This window comes from Onychostoma macrolepis, chromosome 20, assembly GCF_012432095.1.
Source record: "Onychostoma macrolepis isolate SWU-2019 chromosome 20, ASM1243209v1, whole genome shotgun sequence".
Lineage (NCBI taxonomy): Eukaryota > Metazoa > Chordata > Actinopteri > Cypriniformes > Cyprinidae > Onychostoma > Onychostoma macrolepis.
In genome coordinates, this window is record NC_081174.1 from 20,417,848 (window position 1) to 20,443,947 (window position 26,100).

At 38.7% G+C, this 26,100-nt stretch overlaps 1 protein-coding gene and 1 long non-coding RNA gene across 3 annotated transcripts; one reads left to right on the forward strand and one right to left on the reverse strand.

Annotated features, from left to right (window-relative positions):
• Positions 1 to 624: 624 nt before the first annotated feature.
• On the reverse strand, positions 625 to 24,479 carry nr2e1 (nuclear receptor subfamily 2, group E, member 1). Of its 2 annotated transcripts, none has more exons than XM_058756328.1 (9): positions 24,382 to 24,479; positions 4,393 to 4,538; positions 3,882 to 3,969; positions 2,988 to 3,223; positions 2,698 to 2,844; positions 2,460 to 2,556; positions 2,222 to 2,371; positions 1,979 to 2,084; positions 625 to 1,864 (listed from the first exon to the last, which is right to left on the reverse strand). In XM_058756328.1, exons 1-9 carry the CDS (start codon positions 24,440 to 24,442, stop codon positions 1,702 to 1,704), a joined length of 1,194 nt encoding a protein of 397 aa, XP_058612311.1. In that variant the 5' UTR covers positions 24,443 to 24,479; the 3' UTR covers positions 625 to 1,701. The 2 variants fall into 2 exon arrangements, with proteins under 2 accessions (XP_058612311.1, XP_058612312.1); XM_058756329.1 differs by lacking the exon at positions 24,382 to 24,479 and adding an exon at positions 7,940 to 8,203.
• On the forward strand, positions 17,166 to 18,242 carry LOC131527310 (uncharacterized). The gene is made up of 3 exons (XR_009267628.1): positions 17,166 to 17,213; positions 17,402 to 17,528; positions 17,634 to 18,242. It is a non-coding gene; the product is annotated as an uncharacterized LOC131527310 (long non-coding RNA).
• Positions 24,480 to 26,100: the final 1,621 nt, after the last annotated feature.

Sequence of the window (26,100 nt, forward strand, 5' to 3'; positions counted from 1 at the left end):
ACATTCAACCTTTTGTTAAGTCTAGCATTGTCTCGTATTTATTGTTTGCTATTCTGTTACAGCATGACAGATCGTGCCTACATTACTTTTGACGGAATTCAAATGTTGTTGAGAGTCAGTATGTGCAACAATGCTGTATATAAGGTAAAGAGAAGGGCACAGCCGCTTGGCTCATGTAACCTTGGAGTTCATTTCACGTCAGAGCAGCCCATTAAAAAGGAACTAGGATAAATTGGATTGAAAGTTGTCATCGCAATCATGTTTCTTTCTATTGTATCCTCTCTATCAAAAAATGAAGCTAAAAAATGCAATTTGGGATAAGCCCTTGATTTGTGAAAGAGTGCTTGAAACCCCGAGCCGTGCGAGGCACAGCAACTTCACTCAAGGTCCAGGGTATTGTATCGGCAATGGTTCAATATGCACTTACGTGCAGACGTGAACCTCTCTGTCTCCGTTTAATACCCCGTTTAGGGTGCAATGGACCTTTTGCTGCTTGTAGAAGGAAGCCTTAGAAACCCAGAAAGTAAAAGGAGACATGCATTTGACAGTTGTTGAAGGACCAGGTGATCAATATTCAATATTTATTCTAATATCTTAGAACAACTTTCACAAAAATTATCACTGTACAACGAGAAATGTATTTACAGACTACAAAAACAAATCAAGTGCTGATCGCGGTGTCTCTTTTCCAGGGTTAGTAGCTAGTCAAACAAAGGTTTAAAATGGCGACCTCCGACAAGGGCCATGGATTGAGCAGAAACAACTTTTTAAACATCAATAAAATGACATTTTCAGAGTGGGCGCACAGAAAACTCACAATGCCAACAGATCTGTATCCAGAGGATTTCGAATGCCCTGCCTGTAAACCCTAATCTTCTGTTAAGGTCACAGGGTGTGGGTGCTGCGGCCTCCCAGTCACCTCAGTAGGTAATTATGTGATGCATCAAGTCAGTAATGCTCAGTCCTGCTGCCTTCCTGCAGAGTTTAATTCCAACCTTTCAGTGTACATTTGAAGTAACCCTGATTAGCTGGTTCAAGTGTTTTGATTAAAGTTGGAGCTTCTGCGAGAAGGTAAAACAGGAATGAACTTGCTCTTCAATTCTGACTCATGGGCCTTTGGTTTTCAGCACTATGTCAAAGGGACAGCGACCTACTTCCCTGCAACATACCTCATGGGTTCTTTTTTTCTTTTTTGGTTTTCTTCAAAGTTCTTGTGGACAAATGAATGATACTGGTGCTGAAATCAAAACAGCATTGGTCATATAGGTAGTTGGTCAATTGGACACAATAAAAGTCCCGTTTTGAAATGAATGATTGTACATAACCTCACGGACACTCCATTCAAATATGACTACGAACTAAGATAATTTTGTATTTAAATCTTGACAGAACAAGAACAGATTAAGCTTGTTAAGTTACTTCCATAAACGAACTTAAATAGATTAAAAGTAAATCAATTAGAAAATTACTGGTTAAACGTTCATTTTTTTCTTTCTAAGCAGTAAGCTCAACTTGTAGAGATTCAGTCTTTTGTTTGTTTTATAGTTTCCCTGCGTAATAACATCTTGACATTGGTAGAGCTTTGTTCTCCAAACAAGTGCGTGAAGTATCACATTAGGGTATCTGGTATCATCCACAGCGTCCATGCGAATGCCAAGGTCAAAGATACGTTTTCTTTTCTTTTCTCTGTCTCTCAGTAGCTCATATATCACTGGATTTGTACATGTCGGAGAGCAGTCGTGTGATGGGCACGTTTCCGATGGTCTTTTTGAAAAACACCTCTTCAATGGTGGACGGACCAACTGAACGCAGAGCAGGCAAGAGCAACAGCAGTTTCCCAAAGCGACACGGCTGAGTGGGGTACCTGGAACGCAACAATTCGTTAAAAAAAACAAAACAAAAAAATACACAAAATGAAGTGTTCTAAATTTGCGTAATACTTATTTAATGAGCTTTTATAGATTCACCCATGCCGTACCTGGTGTGGATGTAGCTGTTTAGAGTCAGCTGGGCTTCGTCCTGAAGGGCTGCAATAGCACTGGCGTTGCGAAAGCTCCTCAATTCCGAGCCACTATGTGTTGGAACTGCAAGAACGGGGGGAAAAAACGGCATGTTTGTTCAGACCTACTGTTTGGCCAGTAGAGAAAGTTTCTGTAATTATTAATAGTAGCTATATTTCGCTTTAATATGTTGAATTTTATTGTATTTTCTCGAACCCCACCTGCTTTAAAGGTGACTATGCACTTGAGGCACGCGAACTCCGTAGCGTCCAGTCTTAACTGTCTGAAGCGAGTCACGACCTCCTGCAGCGCCTGGATTTCTGCGATGATTTTGTTTAGCCTCTGGGAATCTGTGTTCTCGGTGTTCATTCCTAATTCGCGAGAAAACACTAAATATTTGACTTGTATGGAGATAACATTTGAAGATATCGTATTTTTACAAAACGTTGTATGGCCTACCTGAAACAGCTAGGAGAGTGCTGGAGTCCACTGGAATGGCCCACTGCGCTATACCCAACACGAACAGCTCCCTCCAAGCGTCTTCTAATAGGATCAACTGCAAAAAAAAAAAAGGTAAGTTCATTCATGACTATAAATAAAACACCTAGCATTTGAGTTTGGTTTCACACTTGGTGGCATATATAGCATATTTAATCTGTGTGAAATTAAACCTTGGCGAATAATAACACTTGTTTACCTGGTCCGGTAGAGGGAGTGTGGAGAAGGCCGGAACGCTCTTGGCCCATTTAATGCTCATGAAGAGCAGGCGCGCTGCTGATTCGCACACAGACTCGGTCGCCACTTCATACAGGTACATGGGATTGCCGCTAACTTCATGAGGATACTGAAAAGTGATTACATTATCATAGAAAATAAGCGGGGTCGCATGCGTTCAGATAGCCTAATAGTTCAATATGCTTTAGTGAAGTTCATATAAATTGACAATTCGTTCATTTAAACTGCATTGTTATGAAGGAACATGTTTACCTTCGGTGTGGGTTGGGCGAGGCCCACAATGGCCTGTCGTTCCGGTGTGCTTGTGACCGTGTTTAACTCCAGATTGTGAGGCTCCAGCTGCGTGACTGTAGTGAAAAACGGCGGCCCCGGGATAGAAGTGGATGGGAAATGTGTCGACGAACCGTTCACCTCTTTATGCCCTCGGAAATACAATGCCACCTGCTTTCGAATGGTTGAAGTCCTCGGTCCTCTCTCGTGCTGCACGGCTGTAGTGATGTAAAGATCAGTGACATGAAAAATAAGCGTTCTCATATGACACAAAACAGAAATCGTTTAAAATTAGTTTAGAAACGTGTCAAATAATTTATTTGTTCTTGTTGGATTCATACATTTTAGAAAAACGTTTATAGCATTATTTAAAAATTTATTGAAATTCTAAATTATTTTAGGCTACTTGCATCTTGAAGACACAAAACACAAAAGTGTGCACAGCTTAATCATTATAGGCTACTATTTCTTTTCTACAAATATCTTGAATATAAATTAGCTACTTTAATTAGGATTACTCCATTTGACCTTTTTCATAAAAAGTTTCATTCAAAGACTACTAAGTCTTGTGGTGCATGGGCACTCTCTCTCTTTCAAATGTTAATAATAGTTAAAAGTGGCTTTACGGCTTAGTACTATTTCAAAAAAAAAAAAAAAAAAAGTCAAACATTTTGCATATACGAGTGGTCTTGTTGTTCGTAAGTAAAACACTTAAAAGCAATACTTTTCTATGGTATGAATAAAGAGCTTTCATTTTCTGCCTCTGTCAAAGGGGGTTACATGCATCAGAGTCTAGAGACAAAATTATTTTGTCATATCTAAAATTCATTCAAGTTTTTAACAAAGACAAATGTAGGCCTATTTACTAGCACTTACCATCTTTATTCATATTCACTTCTAGACACTTTTTCAAGCGACAGGCGCGGCACTGATTTCTGTGTGTCTTGTCTACTGGACAGCCGCCCTAAGGAAAAAGGTGGAAGGCATAAGGAAATGCAGTAGGTTTCGTTTCATTGAGCAGTAAAGGCAGACAAACAGCCTCTTCTACTATATGCTCCATTGGTCTCCACTCCACAGGTATGTGAGAATGGCAGAGTAATGACGGCTATTGACTCGCTCCCCCGCCGCACGGCCAATAGTCTCATTCCCGCCTACCGCTCTCCAAATCCACCCAGTCCTGCCGGTGCGTTAGATTGGATTACACCTGTTACACTAGACGGGGCAAAGGGCCCTCAAAGGCGCGGGAGGGGGCTCACTTCTGGGATAATCTTTCAATTATGAAAATCACTGGAGGTGTAATCTAGTCCTTAGACGCGCTTGCTTAGATCAAATTAGCCGACGCTGTTATGGTTCAAACACATCGCGGTAATTGATTAGTATAGCTCACCTGTGTGCCAGATTTGCAGACATACGTTCTGTTTCTTCTTATGCTCCTCTTGAAAAATCCCGAGCACCCATCACACGCATAAACACCGTAGTGCTTTCCAGAACTTCGGTCTCCACACACTTTACATGGAATGTCCAGAATCCGACCTAACAGAGATAGAAAATACAGCATTTATTTTTTTATATTGACAAATGTTTTGTAAAATTTGATTATTCATAAGTTTTTGTAGATTTGTTTATAATATATATATATATATATATATAGGCTATAATAATTATTCACTTTAACCGGACAAAATATTTTAGAAAGCTCAGTCCATTTATTTATTTTTTGTTTGTTTTTGTTTTTTTGCAAAGGGTGGGAGCTGATCATCCTAATTAAGGCTTGAACCCCCGAAAGGACGTCCGAACAAAAAGTTGGGGGGTCTCAAATGTAGGCTACTTAGTCTAGCCTATTTTTTCCCCAATTTGGTAGATACGTTTAGTTAAGTTTATGATTACAAGTTAGGCCGCGCTCATATTTCCACCTGTCGATAATAGACAGTAGCGAACAAAAATCGCGATGAGGAGGTAACCATAGCAACAGTAGGCTTCTCGTGCGCTTTAGTTCGTGTTCAATATCTTGCGGTTTACCAGCAAAACACAGTATGCTACTTTTGTTAGTAATCACTTTATGTTAGATTCATTTAAACAAGTGTGTCGCGCAAAACGCATTCATTTTGTTTAAAACTAAAGGGCCCAAAAAAAACAAAAAAAAAATTTGCGCAAGATGCAAAATTCCAACAGACTGCGCCTGATAATTTTCTAGAGAAATTCCTTGAAAGTCATTGCATAATTTGCACATTTGCCCTAAAATCGTGATAAATGTTGTATTAAAAGACACACCTTTAATGAGTCTGTCCATAGGAATGTGTAAACCATAGGCCTACGTTGAGAGCGCATTGGTGGGAAGCGTCATATCGCAGGTCCCATAAAACAATGTTCAGTTGACGCGCACAATGGCGACATTAGGGAGAGTGTTAACTTAATGATTTCCCCATTGAGCCTCGTCTGACTGGCCTGGTCTCGACAAGCTGCCAACCCCGCTTCATAATGAAGCTCGACAACTGCTTTCTTCGCGCCGTCTATAGGCTCGCGGATTAGGGAGTGACACGGGAGAGGAGAATAATACGCACCAGCGCGTTTCAGCGACTCAAATGAAGTGTATGCAAATGAACTTGGAGTAAATGAAAATTGTGATTTTTCTTGTGTGTGCAGAACACTTTTTTTCTGTATTTAAGTCTGTCAATAGAGCTATATTTGCATGTATATGGGGGAGTCGTTTAGAGAAACGGCTATGTAATTACACTGACATATGTCCACCTGCTCATTGATTTTCCAGTGACCCGTCAAAAAGGGTAGCATGGGAATTCGGATATAGACCGGTAAAGACGGAGAAGGAAAACGACTTCATGCACTCTGACTTCTTAAAACAAGAAAAAAAACTGTGCTGCATTTTAATGTAAAAACACATTTCTGTTCTGTGCATGCCAGATGTTCCTCGTATAGGTCCTTTCAGAAATTATAATGGTGTTTTGTTACAGGCTTCTGGTGATGAAGATTTGCTTGTGTGCGTATAGATTTTAAAATTTAGCAGTGCGAAACTTGCATGTAAAAGTCTTGACAACAATGCAGATCAATTGAATATTTCATTTCATATGCTTGTATTTTGCATGACTTAAAAAGAGAACCTCTCTTGTGATAGAGGCAACTTGTTGCTTTTGTATCGGAGTCGTTTTGAAACTTGAAAATTGCTCCACGATTACACTTCTTTTCCCCCAGATGATAAAGCGCTTGAAGCTAGAACGCCTGCTTTTTCAAGGGCATTTACAAATTCTATTTTGATTAAGAATTTTTGTTTCTGCGATTTTATGCCTATTTATGTGGTAACTAAACCCATTAAACCAGACTGCTTTTATTTCGAGGAAGTCATAAAGTCCTACTGTCCTCCATCCAGTTCAGTCATCGCATAATATGACAACACTCACACTGGTACGTTGGTAAGACACTCATATGAACTGAAGGCGGATTTGTTAGAGAAGGGGACACGTCTTTAACTTTCCACGGTGGGGGTCCCGGTCTGTTGCATTGTGCGCAGTAATTGTTTAAAGACATGGCATATTTCATTACTGTAATCAGCATCAACCCTGGGACCTGCTGCACTGGATTACGTGCAGTTGTAAGAAACTCTGAACTTAATGGGCCTTCGACCACCCAAACAGTGCCGCAATTTCACCCCTGGAAAACAAATATATATAGGCTATAATGCTCAAGTGAATATTAAATATCACCTGAGGTTTTTTTTTTTTTTTTCCTTCATTTTACACCCGAGTCAAATAGCCTACATGTAAAGTGTCATCAAAAAGTTTTTTGGGGTAGCCATTTAAAATAATAATGAACGAAAAGTTTAGGCCTCAACGAAATTAATTCACTTGTTCACCGGTGCTAAATAAATTACTCCTTACAAATTTCATATTTATAAAAAATTACTTATAAAATTCTAGGATAGATTTAAAAATTGTGTTAAATCTAAAATATGTTAAGTTTTGTTATTTAGAAATCATTCAGTGTACTTTAAAATTGTGATTGGGTTACCTTATTTTCTTTGCCTTTCACTTGAATGAATTGTATTGCCTTTTTAATTTTCACTTGAAGCCACTTAAACTTTTAAAAACCTTTAACACTATTTGTGTTTTTCATTTTCAGTTAAGCCTAATGTAAAAAGTAAAATAGAGGCGCACTTCTTTCTTTTTTTTTTTTTTTACCACCACAAGCGTAGGCTATTACAGGAAAATCACACACAGTATTTCATATTTCAAGAAATGTTTCCAGTTAGACAATTTAGAGAATTTTATCTGCAATTGTAAAATAACAAATTGACAGAAAACATTTATTATAGATGAATTTCAGGGCGCTTGCATTCTTTTTACCTTGAAATTTATTGAAAGTCAAAAGAATGCCTAATAAGGAAAACTTTGCAGATCTGCTTTGATGACACATTATGTATAGTTTACGCATACCTTAGGACCACGTTATGATATTTTAAAACTGTACAGGCTGGTATCTTATAATTAGTATAATTTTTTTTTAGAATCTCAATGTGCACGCACAACTTATTTGCAAAGCATAATGGGGTAATAAGGCTGTCAAAACATTCTCAGGAGTGTAACAGCATCACTAAACCCGAACTTGTCTAAGATTGCATGCATTTATTTATTTTCTTTCATTTTCACATCTAAGATGTAGCCCTATACAAAGAATGATTTCTAGAGTATTTTGGCTTGTGTGCTATCAGTCTAGGTATAGGCAACAATTTGACAGCATGTAAACGTTTCGATTTGCGTTTGACAGCTCCATGGAGTTTACGTGATTTTTGTCATCTTAACCCACAAGCAATAATTTTACTTGCACTTATTTCGTAAACAAAAAGAGACTGCGTTTTTTCTTCGCCATCACGCTATTTCTAACAACATGCATATCTCAAAAGTAAAGAAAGACGATCTACTCACTGGATTTGACATTTAAAATATCCAGACAACCACTTGTTGAACCAGCAGGCTTGCTCATGTTGAAGACCTCTGCTCCAAGAAAACTGCGTTGAAAAGTTACACTTTTCAGGCCCAGGGGAGTCTTAACACTTTTGTCTTGGTTTTAAAAAATGACAAGCACAAATTTAACATCCGGTTTGCGGTGGACAACCGGTCCGGTGCTGTCTGTTAGAGTTTTCTTCGATTGTGTCCAAGTCGCTCCTCTTGTTTTTCAGCAAATAGAATCCAGATTTCGTCTGACTGTTGACTGATGCGATGGATGCAGCCCCACAGACAATATAATGCCCAAACCGGTCCCTGGTCTGTGGTCTCTCAGCGCCACGGAAACTTGGTGCAACTAATGGAGAAGCACTGTGCTGCTCAACACCAGCTTAAAAAGTACAACATGAGCTGGGAAATGCGTCTCAGCCCGGAGCCTTGGTGAGTGACTTTGTGATGTGTACCGTCAGATTAAAGGTTTGGTAATATGTATGAGATGTATTAGAGTAGGAGGGCGGGAGAGAGGGAGGGTGGGAGGAGAGCCCAACTTCCTTTGACCACTTAGCTTTTCCCTGCCTTCTGCTTCAACTCCTGCTCGCGCATGACGTCACGGGGACGGATGAAGTGATATTCCATACACAGTGAGTCAGACACTGTCAGAGGCTAATGGTGCGCTCTATAGGAATTGATTAGGATCAGCAAGGCTGTTTAAATGACCGAATCGAACGTTTGCCACTGATTAGGAACACATTTCCATCCTCAGAGAGTTCAGTGACCTAACTGCTCCCAGACCGAAGTAAACAGTTTAAAGCATTCTATTTAAATAACCTTTTAGAAACATGATCACTTTTTCTTTTTGCAACGAACTTCCCCGGATTCTTCCTTCGCGCGCGTGCACCTGTTGCTTTGGTAGAGTGACTGCAGGAAAGAGATCGAGCCCAAAGTGTTTCACATCGCTCTCTCATCTTGCCAGGTTTTTACGCACGGCTTGAAAATTAGAGGATTTTTTTTTTTTTTTTTTTTGTAAGTCTGTTTGTTGCATTTTAAGAGTGAATCAACAGGTAAATGTGTCTTGTTATGATTACTACTGTAGGCTAGTATATAATAAATGTTGCTGGTTTGTGGTAAATGTGTATTTAACACTGTAATTTGTTCGACTGCACGTTTCCCCCCCCCCTACTTTTTCGTAGATAAAATCTAAATATACACACCATCCTTTATTATATTTAGGCTATAGATCTACTTAAAACCTTTAATTTTTCTGGGGGGATAGGCAACATTTTCTTTCTTTGTACTATTGTGTATGTAACACAAAACTTTCAACTTTTTTGTCAAGAAAAAAATTATTAAAATTACTTGTATCTTTTGCACTGCTCGTGCAACGTCTCTTTGTCGTGTGGGCGCGAAGTAAATTTTTTAAGTTAATTTTTATTTATGAGACCCAGTCTAAACATGTAGCCATAAATAAACAGTTCTAGAACGGATTTTATGTTTATATATAGATTTACCTATACTCTAATGAGCTCTATATGGAAAAAAGTTATTTTTTTTGTACTAGCCTTAAATGCTAAATACATTTCACCGCAGACTCGGTTAAATTGCTTATAAGAAGAAAGAAAAATTGTAAAAATGGATTGTAAAATCAAGTGCGCGCTGTGTTTTAGAGGGGAAACATGCGTGCGAGTTTCCCTCGTGGAATCACAACTGTACCCCTTTGAGAGCGTGCGCAATGACATCTTGACCTTAACAGCGTGCCGTGTTGTGGCCGCCGCCAGTAGACACCCATATTTTAGGTTTAATTATGAACATTCCCACGGTAGCTCGGGGCCATATGGGAGCCCTAAATCTCGGTCTAAACGTGGCGAACGGGGGCGTATCTAATCGCAATTAGTGATTGTCATGTCCTCCTTTAAACGGTGTTCTCAGTGCACTGAAAAGAAATTAGGATTTTTGACAGGTGAATGACTGCACATTCAAATGTGCATTTTTCAGGACCTTATGTGCCAGACTGAGAAAAACAGTGTCACAGTAAGATCCATATCTCTGTGGGCATCACCAGCAAACTCTAGGCCATGAGTGATTAAATCAACATGATTCTGAGTGTAATGACTTTTAGATAGCCTATGTTAAGAGCATCATGTTGCATATGATTGTGGACAAATCAGACTTTTTCTGTCCCGTCTCTCTTTTCTTTCTCATTTCCCACTTTCTCTATCTCTGTGTTTATATGTGTATGTGTCTCTCTCTCTGTGTGTGTGTGTGTGTGTGTGTGTGTGTGTCTTAGGGGTGGGGTGGTCTGCTCGTAGTAATCTGCTTAACTCTCCCTAATCCTGTCATTCATAGATAGTCTTTACACAAACATAACCAACATCATGGTTGCCCCGGCTGCTTGCTTTCACTTTTTGTGCTTGTGACTCTCCTCTCAATAACAGTCAATGAAAATCTCTGACAAAGAACCATCTGATTGTGTATCTAGTTGTTGGCTTGACAGAATCAGTATGCAACTGCTTACTTAGCCCTTAAAGTGGAGAGGGACAGCAACACCATCTCTTATCCTTAACCACTCCTGTAACAGCATGTTGGAGATGTTGCAAAAGACTTTTCTGTTTTGGCACTTTGTTCTGAGATGAACACATGTATGAGGCAGTATCAATTCAGAAAAAAGTTGCGGATTGCTGATGGCTAGGATTACAAATATTTAGGCACTTTCAGTGCACTTCTGTTCCTGTCTTGTAGAGAAACTACTATCAAATGAGGATGGGAACTTAAATTTTCAATTTTTTAAATTATGAATTAATACAGAAATAAATGTATATTACGTATAAAAAAAAAATACCTGAGTAAGCTCCTAGCCTTTCTAACCCTTAATTCACTGAGGCAAATCTGATCAAACCATAGATTACTTAATTAAAAACTGAAAATTAATTACTAAATTAAGAAAATAAAAACTAACCTCTTATTATTGGGCCACTAAGAAAAAAACAAAACAGTTTTATTTAATAATTCTAACTGAGGTATATACAAAACATGTTTTCTTAAACCACGTATCTATATGTGTATGGTGTATAGAATATTTGTTTCTCATAGAAATATGTCTGTTAAACTGTTTTGTATTTACGTGTACAAATCTTTTATTTATTTATTTTACCAGAAATCGCTGATTGAATACTCAAAAAAAAGTTCTCACTAAATAGACGAGGATTTTTTTGTATTATTCTGTTTTAGATATTATCTGCCATTCAGATTGTTGCTTATTTTTTAACCTTTTTTTTTCCCACATTGTAGCTAACAATCAGATACCCATTAACTTGTCTAGAATTAGACAGCTTTTCCCTGGTAACTGAATATACATCTTTAAATAGGTGTTATTTAGGATTGAATAAAATAACATTAGCAATTTCATAACTATCCTTGCAAATTTGTATGCAATAATGTTTGTACAGAGAAATTAGGACAGGATAGTCCATATAGTATTTTAAGGGAAATTCTATTTGAATAAATATAAATATATAATATCTTCCCATAGCAAGTATGATGTAGGAATAATCATCATCTTGATCATTTTCGTATTCTTTCAGTTACTGCAAAATGAACCCTATATTTCACCCTTTGATAAACATTTTGGATTCACATACACAGAGACCTGACATCTAATTTAATTATATACATACAAACACACATTCCATGTGTTAGCAATTACAGTATTCATTTCAACTCGCACCTTACACGAGGTTAGACCGTCACACATACGTTTCTCCACACACCTGTAGTATTTTCCCATTATGCTGCCTGCGTTTCCAAAATATAATAATAGTAATAAAGGCCGAACACAACCTCGCCCTGTCTAACTGGCAGGTCGATGGACGCTTTCTGACAAATCTATTTGGGGCAAATTGTCAGTGAGAAACTTCCGCCTGAGCTGGCCCGGACAAAACTGGCTGTTGGACGGACTAAATCCTACTGCAGGAGGGTCGGGACAATGGGCTCTGAATGTGTTGATGTGCTGGCAGTGGCTTGGGCCTGACAATGGCCGGATTAATTGGTCCCTTGGCTGACTGATTTGAGATGGCTTCACTCGGGTCCTCTCCATGGGGAGCCCCATTGTCCTTCTCCTGATTCCCACTTTTCACAAACTCCAAACAAAAGTCAATTTCTTTCTCAAGGGGGTTTGGGAGAAGAGGAGAAATATCGAGACCTCGTGGTTCGGCTTCACGAGAGGTGACTTTAAAAGCGAGCTCCTTTCTCCCCTCATCATCTAAGTTTTTAAATGGATGACTTAACTCATTCCGTTGCCCTTTCTGCCTGCCCTCCCTCTCTTTAAGGCCCAGAGCTCCTCCTGAGACTTAGAGGTGTTATCGTCAGCGGGACAGGAGAGAGGCACCTGTTGAGAGTGCTGGCAGGCCGGGCCGAGGAGCTCGCTCTCATTAATATTAAAACGTCAGAGATGCCATCATGTTGCTGCGCTGAAATCGGTCTGATGTTGTCCCCCCCGACCCGGCTCCCTGGGGACCGACTCTCCGCTTCCACAGTCACTTATGAAGGGCACCCCCTCTACCCTCTCTCGCTGCCTGTCTCTTTTTTTCTGTCCTCATTATCATTCTGCTTTTTTGAAAGGCCTCGTTAACAAATTATGACAGCTGGCTAAAGAGGCTTTAGCTGTTCACACCATTTCGGCAAACAGTTTAGGGGCACGAAATGACAAACTTTATTCTGCTGTGAAATCAACATTCTTCTACTTGCTTGCGCTCTCTTATTTGTCTCTTCAGGTGACGGCTCATCAGTGGCATATTTCACAGAAACAATTTGCCTGCCAAAGCCCATCACATCATTTGATGGCTTTTATATGATATATGGTATGATTTCATTTATATTTTTAACTTTGCTTTATGCATTGATTTTGCTTTTTGTTGTCATATTTGCAGTAACACTGAAAGAATTGGATCATTTTTTACTATAGATACGCTTGCATGTTCTGTGTCCTGAATTAATTTTTATTTAAAAAATGTAATAATACATTAAATTCTGCAATATATAATATATTATTAATAAATTAAATAATATATATCTTTTTAAATTGTTAAAATAATCACACACACACAAATTTTATTTCTGTAGTGATCTATACAATACAGATTGTGTCAAAGCAGCCTGGTACCACTACAATAAGATCCCATTAGTTAATGCATTAACTAATCCAACTATCAATACTTTTGTCATATTTACTGTTCATATTTGTTAACATTAAAGAAGAATCCACTCTTTATTGTTAGTTCAGCTCCGTTAAATAATTATGACCAAATGCAGCTTTTGATTTTAATAATTAGTAAATATTGTAATTATCCTTTTTATTTATTTTTTTATTGTTAGATTAACTAACAGAACCTTATTGTCAAGTGTTACCAAAATCAAGTAAAATTCTTTCTACTAACCCTTAAGTATGTAAAGATGTCCAACAACAATTATTTAATATAAAAAACAACTACAAGAAAAATATTTCAGAGACATTTTTTCAATTTGTCAAGTTCTCTTTTTTTTTTTTTTGACATACATAAATTCAGTGTTCAAGTACTGAATAAATATAGAGAAAAAATATAATAATTCAAATGAAAATTCAGTTACAAAACGTATGTATTTATCCATTTTTAACTTGTCAAAAAAAATTCATTGTTAGCTATTATAATCCTCTTGTCTTGTGAATTTCATTTGTACATGTCCACCAGTTATGGAAACGATGATTATGTAATAATACATTCTACAGACGTTAACATAGCTTATTATTGTATTGCCACCCAATGACAGTAAAGGTCAGAGAGAGCTGAAATAGCTGATGTTTTGATGCTGAAGCTGGCCTCAGTGACTGTGGGAAGATCACACCCCGCTCATTACATGAGGAGGCTTGGATTTTGGGATCAGACAGAGGGTGTAGAGGGAGGGAGGGAGGGAGGGAGGGAGGGAGGAGGCGAGACGATATCGGAGCTGGGGTGGGGGGGCGTTTTTAGGTGTAACTGATGGATTCATTGTTTTCCCAAAGTGTGATTTGTGTTGTTGTTTCCGTTCGTTCTCCATGATCAGTTTTATCTTCATTAAGTTCGATATTAGTGTGTTACGTTTACGTGAATTGCATCCGTCGCCACAACTATCTCCGTTGTAGGTGGCCTAATTGAAAGAGATAATAAGGCCAAATACATCCATGTTTCAAACTTCAAATTTCTCGTCTTCCTAGTGAGAAACGCTAATCATACAGTTGCCAGACAGACCAGAAAGGTTTTTCCCCCAAACTCGGACTTTCTCAAAAGGTTCAAACACAAATGGTACACAGAAGACTGGCCCTTGCCCCTCACTCCTTAGACCCCAAACTATCATTCATAACCTTTCTGCGTCGCTCCGAAAAGGAAAAGAGGAGAGGAGAGAGGGAGGGGAGAGGAGGACTGTGGGGAGGACCATGAACGCTTATTTAAAAAGACTTCCTTTATTGGACCATGTGCAGGCAGTTCACTCACAAAGGCCTTAAATAGGATATTTTCTGTTCCCTATAGTTGCTTTCCCTTTTAAGTGCCGAGGCAAAAAAAGTAAGTTTACAACTCCTCTCACAATGAAGCTCTTCACTCCCAGGTTGCTGAGACCCGGGCTGACCTGGGAAAGTTAATTAGGAGGCCAACAATGAGCGAGCCCGAGCAAAATACCTCGCCTCTCCTCCAGCCAAAGATGTCATCCATTAATTAGGCAAATCTTTAAGGTGGGCTTATTGAATTTACAGAAAGGCCGCAGTTTGGGCGGGCCGCGTTTTTTGATCAGGCCCTCGCCCCAAACAATGCCTTCTCCTGGTTAAGGAAAAAGGGAGGGGATTGGTGGAAGCAGAGGAGGAAGAGAAAGAGAAGGAGGGGAAAAAAGGAGAGGGAGAGAAAGAAACGTATGGCTTGCAGAGGCTCAATGGGAATAAGGACGGGGAGATTCACAGGGGCTTGGGGGGCATGCTTCAGCGATGATGTCATGCAAAGGCAACCTGGGGGCTTGGGAAGAGTGGGAAGGAGTGTGTTTGGGGGGCCACTCAAAGTTAACATAGCTGCATCTGGGCCAAAGCCTTCTCTCTAAAGGAGCAAAATGCATACGCACCCCTGCTGATCAGAGCCGGCTTTCACCTGGCATCTGCGTTCCACCGCGGCCGGAGTTGCCTCAATGCGTTACCGTGATCAATTCATGAGCGGTTATGCATTTCGTTTCAGATCAATATTAGTATCGGTCTTATATTTGTGTTGGCTCGGCAGTCCGTCAAATTTGAATAATTTCATCTATATGGCTCTAACAAAGACTTCTGCGCTGGTATGGTTGCTGTTTACACAATTATTTGTGAAAATTGTCATGAAAAAATGATATGTGTATATATATGTAATAAATATAAAAAATTTGTCAAAATATGTTTTCAGCAAATATTTTCAGTCAAAATAATTGCATAATATTACTCCTGATGCTTTTTAAAAATTTTTACAGAAAAAGGCTAAAAATGCTACAGTAAAAACTTAGCTCAACATATACGGTGTAAATGGATTAACATCGCATTATATGCAATTACACTGTAAGATATTGTAAAATGTTTTTTTTGCAAGTAAAAGCTATAAATTATTGGTGTAAATTTAATTTTAATTCGTATATATTTGCAGTAAAAGGATATCTACGCGACATATCACATGATTATGATTTATAGAAATAATTGGTAACACTTTAGGGACCAATTCTTGCTATTAACTAGTTGCGTATTAGCATGCCTATTATTAGCATATTGGCTGTTTATTAGTACTTATAAAGCACATATTTTGCATGACCATATTCGACATCCCTACTCCTACCTACTATATCTTACTAACTATTAATAAGCAGGAAATTAGGAGTTTGAGGCAAAAGTTATAGTTAATGATTTAACTCAATTTAACTAAAAATAATTTAGTTTGCTCTCATTGTCATCGGTGTCAAAACACATAAGTGTTTTATATTATTTAGTCAATGTTTATTTTATTAAGATTAAGATGTATACATGCACCAATATGCCATTCCATTATATGCAAAATATACATTTTAACTGTGAATGTCTGGCAACCACAGCTGCCACTTTTTTAGAGTACTGACATGCAGAATATAATTTCTGTTGCAGAATCAGATAACAGTTGAATCGTAAGTCAAGTCTTTGAGTGAAGGCTGAAAGTGCACGAGTGATTAGATCACTTGACAGTAAGAATCTCACTAACATTACACATCACACACAAGGGAAATTCCTTCTGGAAGTATATTGTCCTGGCCACATAAAGCCAAGCTGCTCTTTTTATTTGATTATGACTGATATAGATCACCAAGCAAAGCTTAACTTTGGATTTAATCTTTGTGGGATTTGGCCTGCATGTTGAGATCCGGCTCTTTAGGAATTTCATTGATTCTGGAATTCCAGGCTTCTCAAACTGAGCCCTGGTGTGGTAAAAGCTAATGCTGACACTTGTACGCAGGCAAGCGGTATAGTGTGTATAAAGCTTGGTAGGGGGGAGGCTGGGTATCTTTCTGTCCTCCTCTTTGACATGACCGGTCTTTGAGAAAAAAAAACCCTTCCCTTGAAGGCCATACCCCTCCTCTCATAGTTCATGCCGCTTTAAGGGCACTGACTGGGCTGAGCACTACCTCCCTAAAATACACCCTCCCCCCGGCCGTCCTAATCGGAGGGGTGGATCTATGTGTTTTGTTGCTTGTCAAAAACAATCACTCTTCGGGCCATTACAGTTGCTGCACGTCCTCCTTTAATTGGTGTAACGCACGGAGGAATGAAAGCGAGGGCGGCCCACAAAAGCCGGCCAGTGAATGAGAACCGACTCGCACTGAACTGCTCTTCAGGGCAAAAAAAGTTCATAGTTGGCAACTAACAAGGAGTTGTAGGGGGGTCTTTCATTCAGCGATATCACTGGCGAAACTGCCAGCACACTAAACCTTAAAAATGTATTCATTCTAGTGTAAATAAAAATATGATAAATTATATTACATTTTGCAGGGAAATTAACTAAGGCTCTTAAAGGTGCAGTTTTCCCCTCTTTAAAGATGTTTTACATAAAGATGTTCATTGCATTTTTAATCTTTAAATGATTTATGTTTTAAAGACTCTGTAAATGAGTAGCCTTATAAAAACAGTTTTATTTTACATAAAGGGGGTCTACTAATGGAGGTGGCCATTTTGAGATCACATGACCAGCTGAATGCCATTTGCTTCCATTATTGGACTCAGGTAGGCACTTCTTTTGAATTAGTAAGACTTTGTGACCGTAAAAAAAAGGATCCAGCATCAGTTGCATCACTTCACAGTCATTCACGAATCCTTTCCTGAGGCCGTATGGTCATGGGATATTAAAGCGTGAAAACTGTGAATTCGGACATACTACTCTTGTCATATACTGTTTTTTGCCTACTATATAGGAGGGAAGTATGTGATTTCGGAAGAATTTTTTCAGTTATAACCAACGATCATGGCTGACTTTTTTCTTGGTTGGACCCAGGCCTCTAGGTGTCACTATAAGCCCAAGACGATAACATAACGCAAAGAGTAAGTCCTAGGCGCAAAAAAAAGTGACCTGTAAAATATATTGTTAAAATGTTCATGCAGTTTAAGTCAACTTAGTAAACTCTAACTGTAACTCTTTTTCCCCAGAGAAAGCTGACTCTAACCGCCCCCTTCTCCCTCTCTGATCGTCCTGTGCTGGAGGTTGTCAGCCGAGTTTTATGTCCAGTTCGCTGGAGCTGAAAGAAGTCAGCATCGTGTCTTGTTATGAAACAAGACGTCCTTGCCTCCTGTTCCGGGTGAATGATGCCTGGGGTGACTTGCGTGAAGCGATGGCCTCGCCGTGGCGCTCCACAGAGGCGACCAACAGTGAGGAAGTCAATGCGCCATTGTGTATCGAGTTCGTCTGCTACATGTTTGGTAATTATCCCGACTGTTTGTTGGAGACTTGGATCTGCGAGCCAAGCGGGCCGACAGTGGAGCACAACACTGTCAACAAAGATTAACTTCATGAATGGTCAACATGTCTAGTTGAGGGAGACAAGCTCAAAACATCATTGATTAGTGCTACCAATCAGTTCAAATGTGTATGTTTTTATAGTAAAACAATTGACACAATCCACAATTTGTTTTTCACAGGGTGAATAAAAACATCATACAGGACTTGTGCTTTTTGAGAAAACACATATTGCTCTATTAGAATAAGTTTAATAAAATCCACCAGCATATATGAAGTAAATTTTTTTGTGAAGGTCTAGCCAGAAGCAGAAGTTTAGCCTGTTAGCAGAAATTGTGTTGCTAAAGCAGAACTGGAACTTTCAGGATGTGTCAAACGGCTCTGACGTATTGTTCATTAATTACCAAGCTTTTATCAGCTAACATGGCATCATGGTTGGTACCCTATCAAAAGGTATTAATATGTCTGTTTAAGGTACTATGTTTAGTTAGACCATCCAGGTCATTAGCTGGTCCAAACTGATCTAGATGATGGATCAGCTTGAACTTCATGAATTGGGGCTGAGATCGACCTCACAGACCAGTGTTCCGCCAAACTGATATGAGGTTTTTTTTTTTTTTATACCAGCAACATAGAATTCTAAACAAAATTCTAATTTTCAGATTTTTAGTTTAAAAAAAAATGTGTATCAACCTTTTCAAATGGTAGCTACACTTTTGTAATAATATGTAATATGTACCTTTACGTTACCAATATACACCATTTAGGTACAAAGGTGTAGGCTACCTTTTAAAAAGATACCACCCCAGTGGTCATATAAATGACTAACTACTATCACTTACTAACTGTTATCCCACTCTTGTTTTATTTTACTTTTAATGAGGCAACTGTACATCATTTCCCCTTTAAAAGTTGTCTCAGTTTTGTTCTGAATTTTTTGTAAAATTTGTTTTTTAATTTTAAATTATTTTTTATATAGAACCACCATTTATAGTATGCAAATTAGCGAGGTCCTGATATGCACGTTTTAACGGGAAAGTTAGGAGTAATTAATTAGGCTGCAGGGCTCTCTAAGCTATTTAAGGGCATCCGTTCATTGAACATTGAGAGCGCGTTTCTCCTGTCCAAGGGCTTTTCTCCTGTCCAGCTCTTCTCGGTTCACATTGCCTCTCAGAGGGCAGAATAGCCCAAGCCTTGATCCTCGTCAGTTGTCATCCCCAGTTCGGGCCACTTTGGCCGCTGCTAGTGGGGAAGTCAGGCCTAATCCCTGGAAGGAATCAGGGCAAAAGAAAAGCAACAATAACCAAGTCAACCGTAAAAAATGAAAGCGAAATCTCTATTATCAGCCCCAACATTTCCCAGCGATGCAGTGAAATCAGGCTGGTTTGTCATTCGAGTCAGACACCGGGGGGAGAATCTGGGGTCGCTTTGGGTTGGTAGACTCACACGACGTTTAGAGAGCAATATTTCGGCGAAAGGGGGCCTCGCATTTGCAAAATCCCCCTCACATCCCGCCATAAGCATTAAATGCAGTCTGACTTTATGTTGTATAGGCAGCGCAAAACAAGAAAAGAGGCACAGTTCTCGCATAAAAGAACGCGGTTTTGGGGGATTAGGGACGGCCCAAAGGATGGAGAATAACTTCTGCATAACTTTACAGCTCCTCTCTCTCCAGGTTTAGGCTACGGCTTAAAGCGCACAGTCTTTAGTTAACCCTTAACTGGTCCCTAGTCAGAGTCATGAATTACCAAGTCAAAGTTAAGGTAATGAAGCGCGATACACTGCAGAAAAAAACGAGACCGAATCGCATTTACTTTTTAATATGTAGTATTTGTATTTTATCAAGATATATGAAAAATTGTCAATCAATTATTCACCGAGAAAACAATCCATATTCAGTTGTGTAGCTGTTATTGGTGTTTAATCCAAAAGTTTTATTTCAATGGCAGAATTTTGTTTTAAGATTTTAAACGCCTTAACTGGAAGAACAAAATAATTAATCTCGGGATAAATGTCATCACGATCCCATGCCTCATTTACCTCAGAAATGATTGTGAGGGTCAGATGACCCATGAAATCAATGTCTCTTGTAGTTCCTCGAAAACCAGCTTTTCGTTTTAAAAATTCATTAGGATAATCTTGAGTCACACACATTTATAATTTTCAGAATTTAAGCCAAGTTATCCAGGCTCATCCCTTTGCTTAAGAGCTCTCCAGTCGATGAAGATACTTCACTTAGGCAGCCTAATTAGTGATTTTTGTCCTCGTTCAATTGCCTGCGTCTCTGTTGTGCATTCAAATGAAGTCCTTAATGCACGTGGTAATTGTAGGCCTACCTATAAAAACCTGATTAGTTTCACACTGATGATCAATAATCTTATTTCTTCCAGGACATGTTGAGGTAACATATATGATATATAGCCTATAAAATATTTGGGGGTATTTTCACTGCAAACGTCCTCTTGGTATCACTGTATGATTTTGTATAGCCTATACCTCGTTTATAAGCTCCCTGCTTGCAAACCAATGAATTCAGCTGCCGGGGGGAAGAGTGGAGGGATGACTTGGATCATCCAATTTAAGGCTATCACAATAACAGAGCTGCTACACTGTAGTAGTGGAGAGCTAATGCTACAATTCCCGACATAAAACCTGCGAATTTACCCTCAGACATCAGCGCACGCAGTAGAATAGCCCTTAATGCGAGGCATTCTCAGTCCCCCATTTCCATCAGGCTCTCATGACTGCAGAATTGCCGCGGACTGCAAGTTATCAAGAGGCACTAATTTCACATTAAAGACCATTGACTGCAGTGGCTTGATTCGAGGGTTTGCTACAATTAACACAATCAGAATCGGAGCCCAGATCGTTTACCTTGACTCCGTAATTATTTTTTGGCCGCGCGCGCTAACACATTCGCAAAATTGCACGCGGTGTCAAAAACCGAGAAGAGAGAGGATGCAGCGCGTTTTCATAAAGACACTGTCTCCAAACACACACAGAATAATGAAATACAAAAAGAACGCAGTCAGAAATATATTGGACTGTTTATTAATCCCGATGATTTTAAACGGATTAAATTAGGTGTTTGCGTTTATGTTTTAGGCTACCTTTTAAAATTATTAATTTGATTAATGATTAATATTGATAGTGATGAATCAAATAAATAGCCTATACTATATTCTGTGTACATGATCAAAAACTAGAACGAAAATAGACTCATTTTGCAGCTTTTAAGAGGCTGTTAAATTTCTTATTAATTCCAATAAAACCCAACTCCATCTATTTTCCTTACTAGTAGTAAAATGTATATTTCATAAAAACAAAAGGGTATCACATATATTTTACGTTAAATAGATGGCAGAGGCACCATTGACCCTATTCAGCTTTTTCTGTAATAACTGCAACATGCAGAATTCAACTCTGAAATTCAAGCAAAATAGTTTATTTTAAACAGTACATTGTATAGACACAAAACAACTGGAAATGGATGAATCGGGACTTCACTTTAGTCATTACAGGTGCACCTGTCAATTGAAATCTCGTCCATCGCGAGATTACCCTAGTCATGTGACCGAGACGTAGGAGAAAAGAAAGAAAACAGGAAGCTGTGTAGAGTCGCAAAGCGATAGCGATAGCGTGTTGTATTTGGAGTGTATAAGATATGGAGTCGTTAACGAAATTTACATTTGTATCAGCATGCTTATTTGCAGAATGGGCTGTTACTTTTATTGCCGTTGCTAACTGCTCTATTTCCCCCTCAGAAATGAGTGGCGATAGTGCACTGAAGCTGCCATCAGCAGTCATTCCTGTATCACAGAAGAGCACTCTGGGATCCTTCTACTCTCTCAGTCTTTCATCTGCATTTCCAGAGGACTTGGAAGTCAACGAGTATTGTACTGAACTGCTTCGCATCTACGGTCAACGCTACGTGACTTTGGCGAACTGCCTCGTGACTTATGCCCGACCTGTCAAAATCTGTCAGAACTGTTACACTGGCTTCAACAGTCTGGAGGACATTTATAAAAACATATCATCTGACCAAGTAAGTGCTCATTCCAAGTCGAAATGTCCATTTCTAACAACAAAGTGCCTATATTATGTTGAAGGTTTGTAGGTTGACCGAATTCCCACCCGCTGGTCACATGCACTCATGTCTCGTGATTGTGTGTGTTCACTGTTTTTCACCAAACCCGACTCGCACTGACTCTGGAATTCTTTAGTATGCTTAAAGAGCTATTTTTAGTTATTTTAAGATAAACCAAGTCTATTTAAATAGTTCACATCAGTGAATATACACATGAACATACACATCAGTATCATATTCTCATATGATCTCACTTAAAAAAAGCAATGTAAGTACATACTGTACTGTATATTCTTTTGTCATTGTACAAGTTGTTTTTATAAAATCAGTTACGGGGACTGCAGCAGTAGAAGTTAATGCAAAATACTTTATGACCTGTGATTATGTGTTGTCCTCATAGTCTGGCCCTGGAAATGTCAGTTGCCATGACAGCCTGATGCGTTCTGATAGGTTGATGCTGCTCTATACCCTCTTCATCAAATTAGATGAGATCTGGACATCAGCAGAATGCAAGCGTAAGTAACATAGCCTGAAATTTTGTAGGTTCAATTAAAACTGGCATTAGACTGCATGCTTCCCTTAAGCATGTTTCTTTCATTTTCACTCTTAACCAGATGATACACTTATCACCACTTGTTGCAGTATGAAGAAGTTTTATGATGTTTTTATTTAGTTATGATTATTTTGAGAATAATTCTAATATTTTTTGCTCAAAAGAATGTCTGACTGAAGATCAAGAGGCTCTTTCCAACGATACTCTTTACTTCATGGCCACTCTGAATCAGTCACTCTCCTGTTTTGAACAATATCAGGTATTATCAAATGTCTTATACAGATAGGTACAAGCTCAGTTAAAACATATTACTAGAGTTTGAGAGTATCCTGTTCTCTTAATAGAGGAACCACACTGAACTGTGTAAAGACTGCAAAACCTCATACAAAAGGTTGAATGAGGTCTATGGTAGAATGCAGAAAAACCAAACGCTCTGCATTGATTTAGAAGACGCAGTGAGTATGCACTAATATACACACACCCTGTTTTTTGATTCAAACACAGTCCTAAGTTATCAAATTAAGTTTTATGAGGAATTATGGGAGAATTGTAAAACAGCACTGTCTGTAGTCCTACATCTGTGCAAACTAAAGGCTGGAATACACAATACGACTTTTGTCAAAAACTTTTTGCTTCAATTTGTAGTTCTGGACGAGTTGACAATAGTTGCCAAAGTCAGAGCCAGTCTTCAGATTTTGGGCAGTTGGAGTTGTTATGAGGGGCACAGCCTTTTTTTATCCTTAGACTATGATTTTATTCAGATGGAGAATTATCAAACATATTTTACAAGCTGTTCAGATTTGGAGAAATTTAGCAATACATCACCTTTGCTCACCGATGGATTCTCTTCAGTTTATGGGTGGCATCAGATGCGAGTCCAAACTGCTGATAAAACATCACAATAATCTACAAGAAACCACACGACTCCATCCATCAGTTAACGCTTCCTCCAGTAAAAAAAGCCCATCCTCTATTGTACATTAAAATCCAGCAACATATTTATTTAGAACTGTTTTCGCTTGTGCTTGATTTGTGCATATTTCTCTCCTGATTCAGATGAGATGACTTTTTCACTGGAGAAAGCAACATTATGGATAGAGGACTCTTATTTTAGTAACAATAGTTTGACGTTAATTAAGTCTTAATGTTAGATCATTTGTTTCTTACAAACATGCAGCTTTTCACAGGACATTCATTATTGGGGCCTGGAGTCGTGTGGATTACTTGTGGGTAATTGTAATGCTTTTATCAATTGTAATGCTCTCATTTTGATGGCACCCATTCACTGCAGAGGATCCATTGGCGACCAAGTGATGGCAAATTTAAATTTTTGGATGAACTATTCCTTTAAAAGTGGCGTAGTGTATTCCAGACTTTACAGACAGTAGGAACACCAAGGTTATTGGTTTCATTTCCAGGAAATGTATTAAAATCCATTATAAAGTGTATATCTAAAATGCAGTTTCCTTTGGATAAAATCATAATCATCTGCCAAACACATTAATGTAAAGTAACACACTAATCCAACAAAAGCCATTGTTTTTTGTTGGTACAATGTCTACTATTAACCTTAAATGGCTTATATACTGTAGCTTCTTGTTAATTCAATGACATTTGTTATTTCTTCTGTTTTTGCTAGATGTTGGTGTTAAAATAAATAAATATATTTTTGTTGGTACAGTGTGAACCAGCCTGGTAGCAGATTATGATAGAATTGAGAATTGTGATATCATTACCTTGCTTACTTCTCAGATGAACATGACACAGCACCTGTGGAGTAAAAACTTTAGTTGCTTGTTACCTCGGGAGGAGACGGTGCCTGTCATCGCAGTGTCCAGCTTCATGCTCTTCCTCCCTGTCATCTTTTACTTAAGCAGCTTCCTGCACTCAGAACAAAAGAAGCGTAAGCTTATACACCGTAAGTAACTTGCCTAGCCTTGCAAATCGTCTCTCTAGAAAGTTTAAGTAAAAGGGCAAAGGTCTTTGCTAGTGTTAATTGTTCATGCTTGATCCTTACTGCTTTTGATTTCATGGTCAATCACTTTCAGACAGTACTTAACCAATCAGTCTCAAACACTACTAATTTTAGCATCTTTCAAAGCATGTAGAACACAGTGTTATGCTCTGAGCAGCGTCTGACTTCAATGTTAAACTGTGCATTGAATATTTTGTTGCATCTCTTGCCAGTTTAGTTCTAATCTATTCCCTCATTCTGATCCACAGCCAAAAGAGTCAAGTCTAGCAGCAGCCTAATGAATATCCAAGACAAATTCAGCTGAGTGGAGATGAGGCGAGGAGGGGACGAGAGGGCACTGAATCTTTGGTTCACCTCTCCTGCTAAACCAACAGACACTTTCAGCATGGATGGGCAGGGTTCACATCTTCTCCTGGACCCCAAGCACATCCAGGATCAAAGACTTTATGATGCTCTACAGATGCTGTATTCACATTCTATTTAAATCAGATTTTTTTTTGCACGATTTGCACTATTGATTTAAATAACGCCAATTGCAAGTTTTACTGATAATTCTACTGATTTTCTCAGAGGATCAGTGATGACTTTAATAATTACAATGAATGCTAGTATTATATTATTGTATTTAAGGTATGAAGGAGATGTCTTGTACATTAGACTGTGCAGTATGTTACATTTTATATTCTCTATTTTCCTAGGTAATAACAAATTTGCACAGTCACACTCACACTCTCTCTCTCTCTCTCTCTCTCTCTCTCACACACACACACACACACACACACACACACAGTACATGGCAATGGTACCACTTCTGGAAGCACTCCATGTGCATTAGAGAAAGATCTTGTAACAAATACTTTATTCAGGGTCAAAGGTGTATGCAGTGTGTAGAGGAGAAAAGTAAAGGATGGAAGAGGCAATGCGAAGCCTTTTTAGATGGTCCATGTGCCTGTTTACTTCACTTTTTGTTTTACAATGGATTTGCCATAGTCTTCCCTCATTGTGTGGTTATATACTATACTGTCAGATGTTTAATGAGCACACCAGTTATTCTGAAAAAGATAGACATGGAATAGGAAAGCTTAATTAAGTTTTCTGTACTCAGATGTTGACCATAGCATTAAATGAAGTAAAGTGTTATTTTGTATTCTCTGAATGCAGTAAGGTTTATTCATAGAATATTTGCATACTTCTATAGTTGTGAAATAGTTTTCAATTCAAATAGCTTCCTCATACCTCAATTTGAATTTTGCTTAACTCCTAAAGCCTTCCTTGGTGCGATTGACAGGCTTGTTGTTTTCAGGGTTACGTGGACTTTCCATGGATTGCAAAGCGCCTGTTTCCCCAGTCATTAGCAGCTAATCTAAATGTAGGATAAAGTTACTTGGCCGATTAATCGTAACAACACATCCGTTAAGCTGCATTGGCTTTTTGGTCTTATGGAGCCAAGCCATTGGCTATCACACTGCCTGTTAAGCGCATTTCACTTGATTTATCCAATCATATGATTTTACAGGAAGATATGGGGAAAAATAGCCTTTTCAT

What these genes read in the sequence shown, in the direction of transcription:
- nr2e1 (XM_058756328.1), bottom strand. Translation starts at nt 24,442, where the DNA reads ATGACAGGGAGGAAGAGCATGAAGCTGGACACTGCGATGACAGGCACC. An exon ending in AGTGAATATGAATAAAGATG is followed by an intron (nt 3,224 to 3,881) that starts GTAAGTGCTAGT and finishes ACATCACTACAG; the next exon opens with CCGTGCAGCACGAGAGAGGA. An exon ending in TCGCCCAACCCACACCGAAG is followed by an intron (nt 2,845 to 2,987) that starts GTAAACATGTTC and finishes ATCACTTTTCAG; the next exon opens with TATCCTCATGAAGTTAGCGG.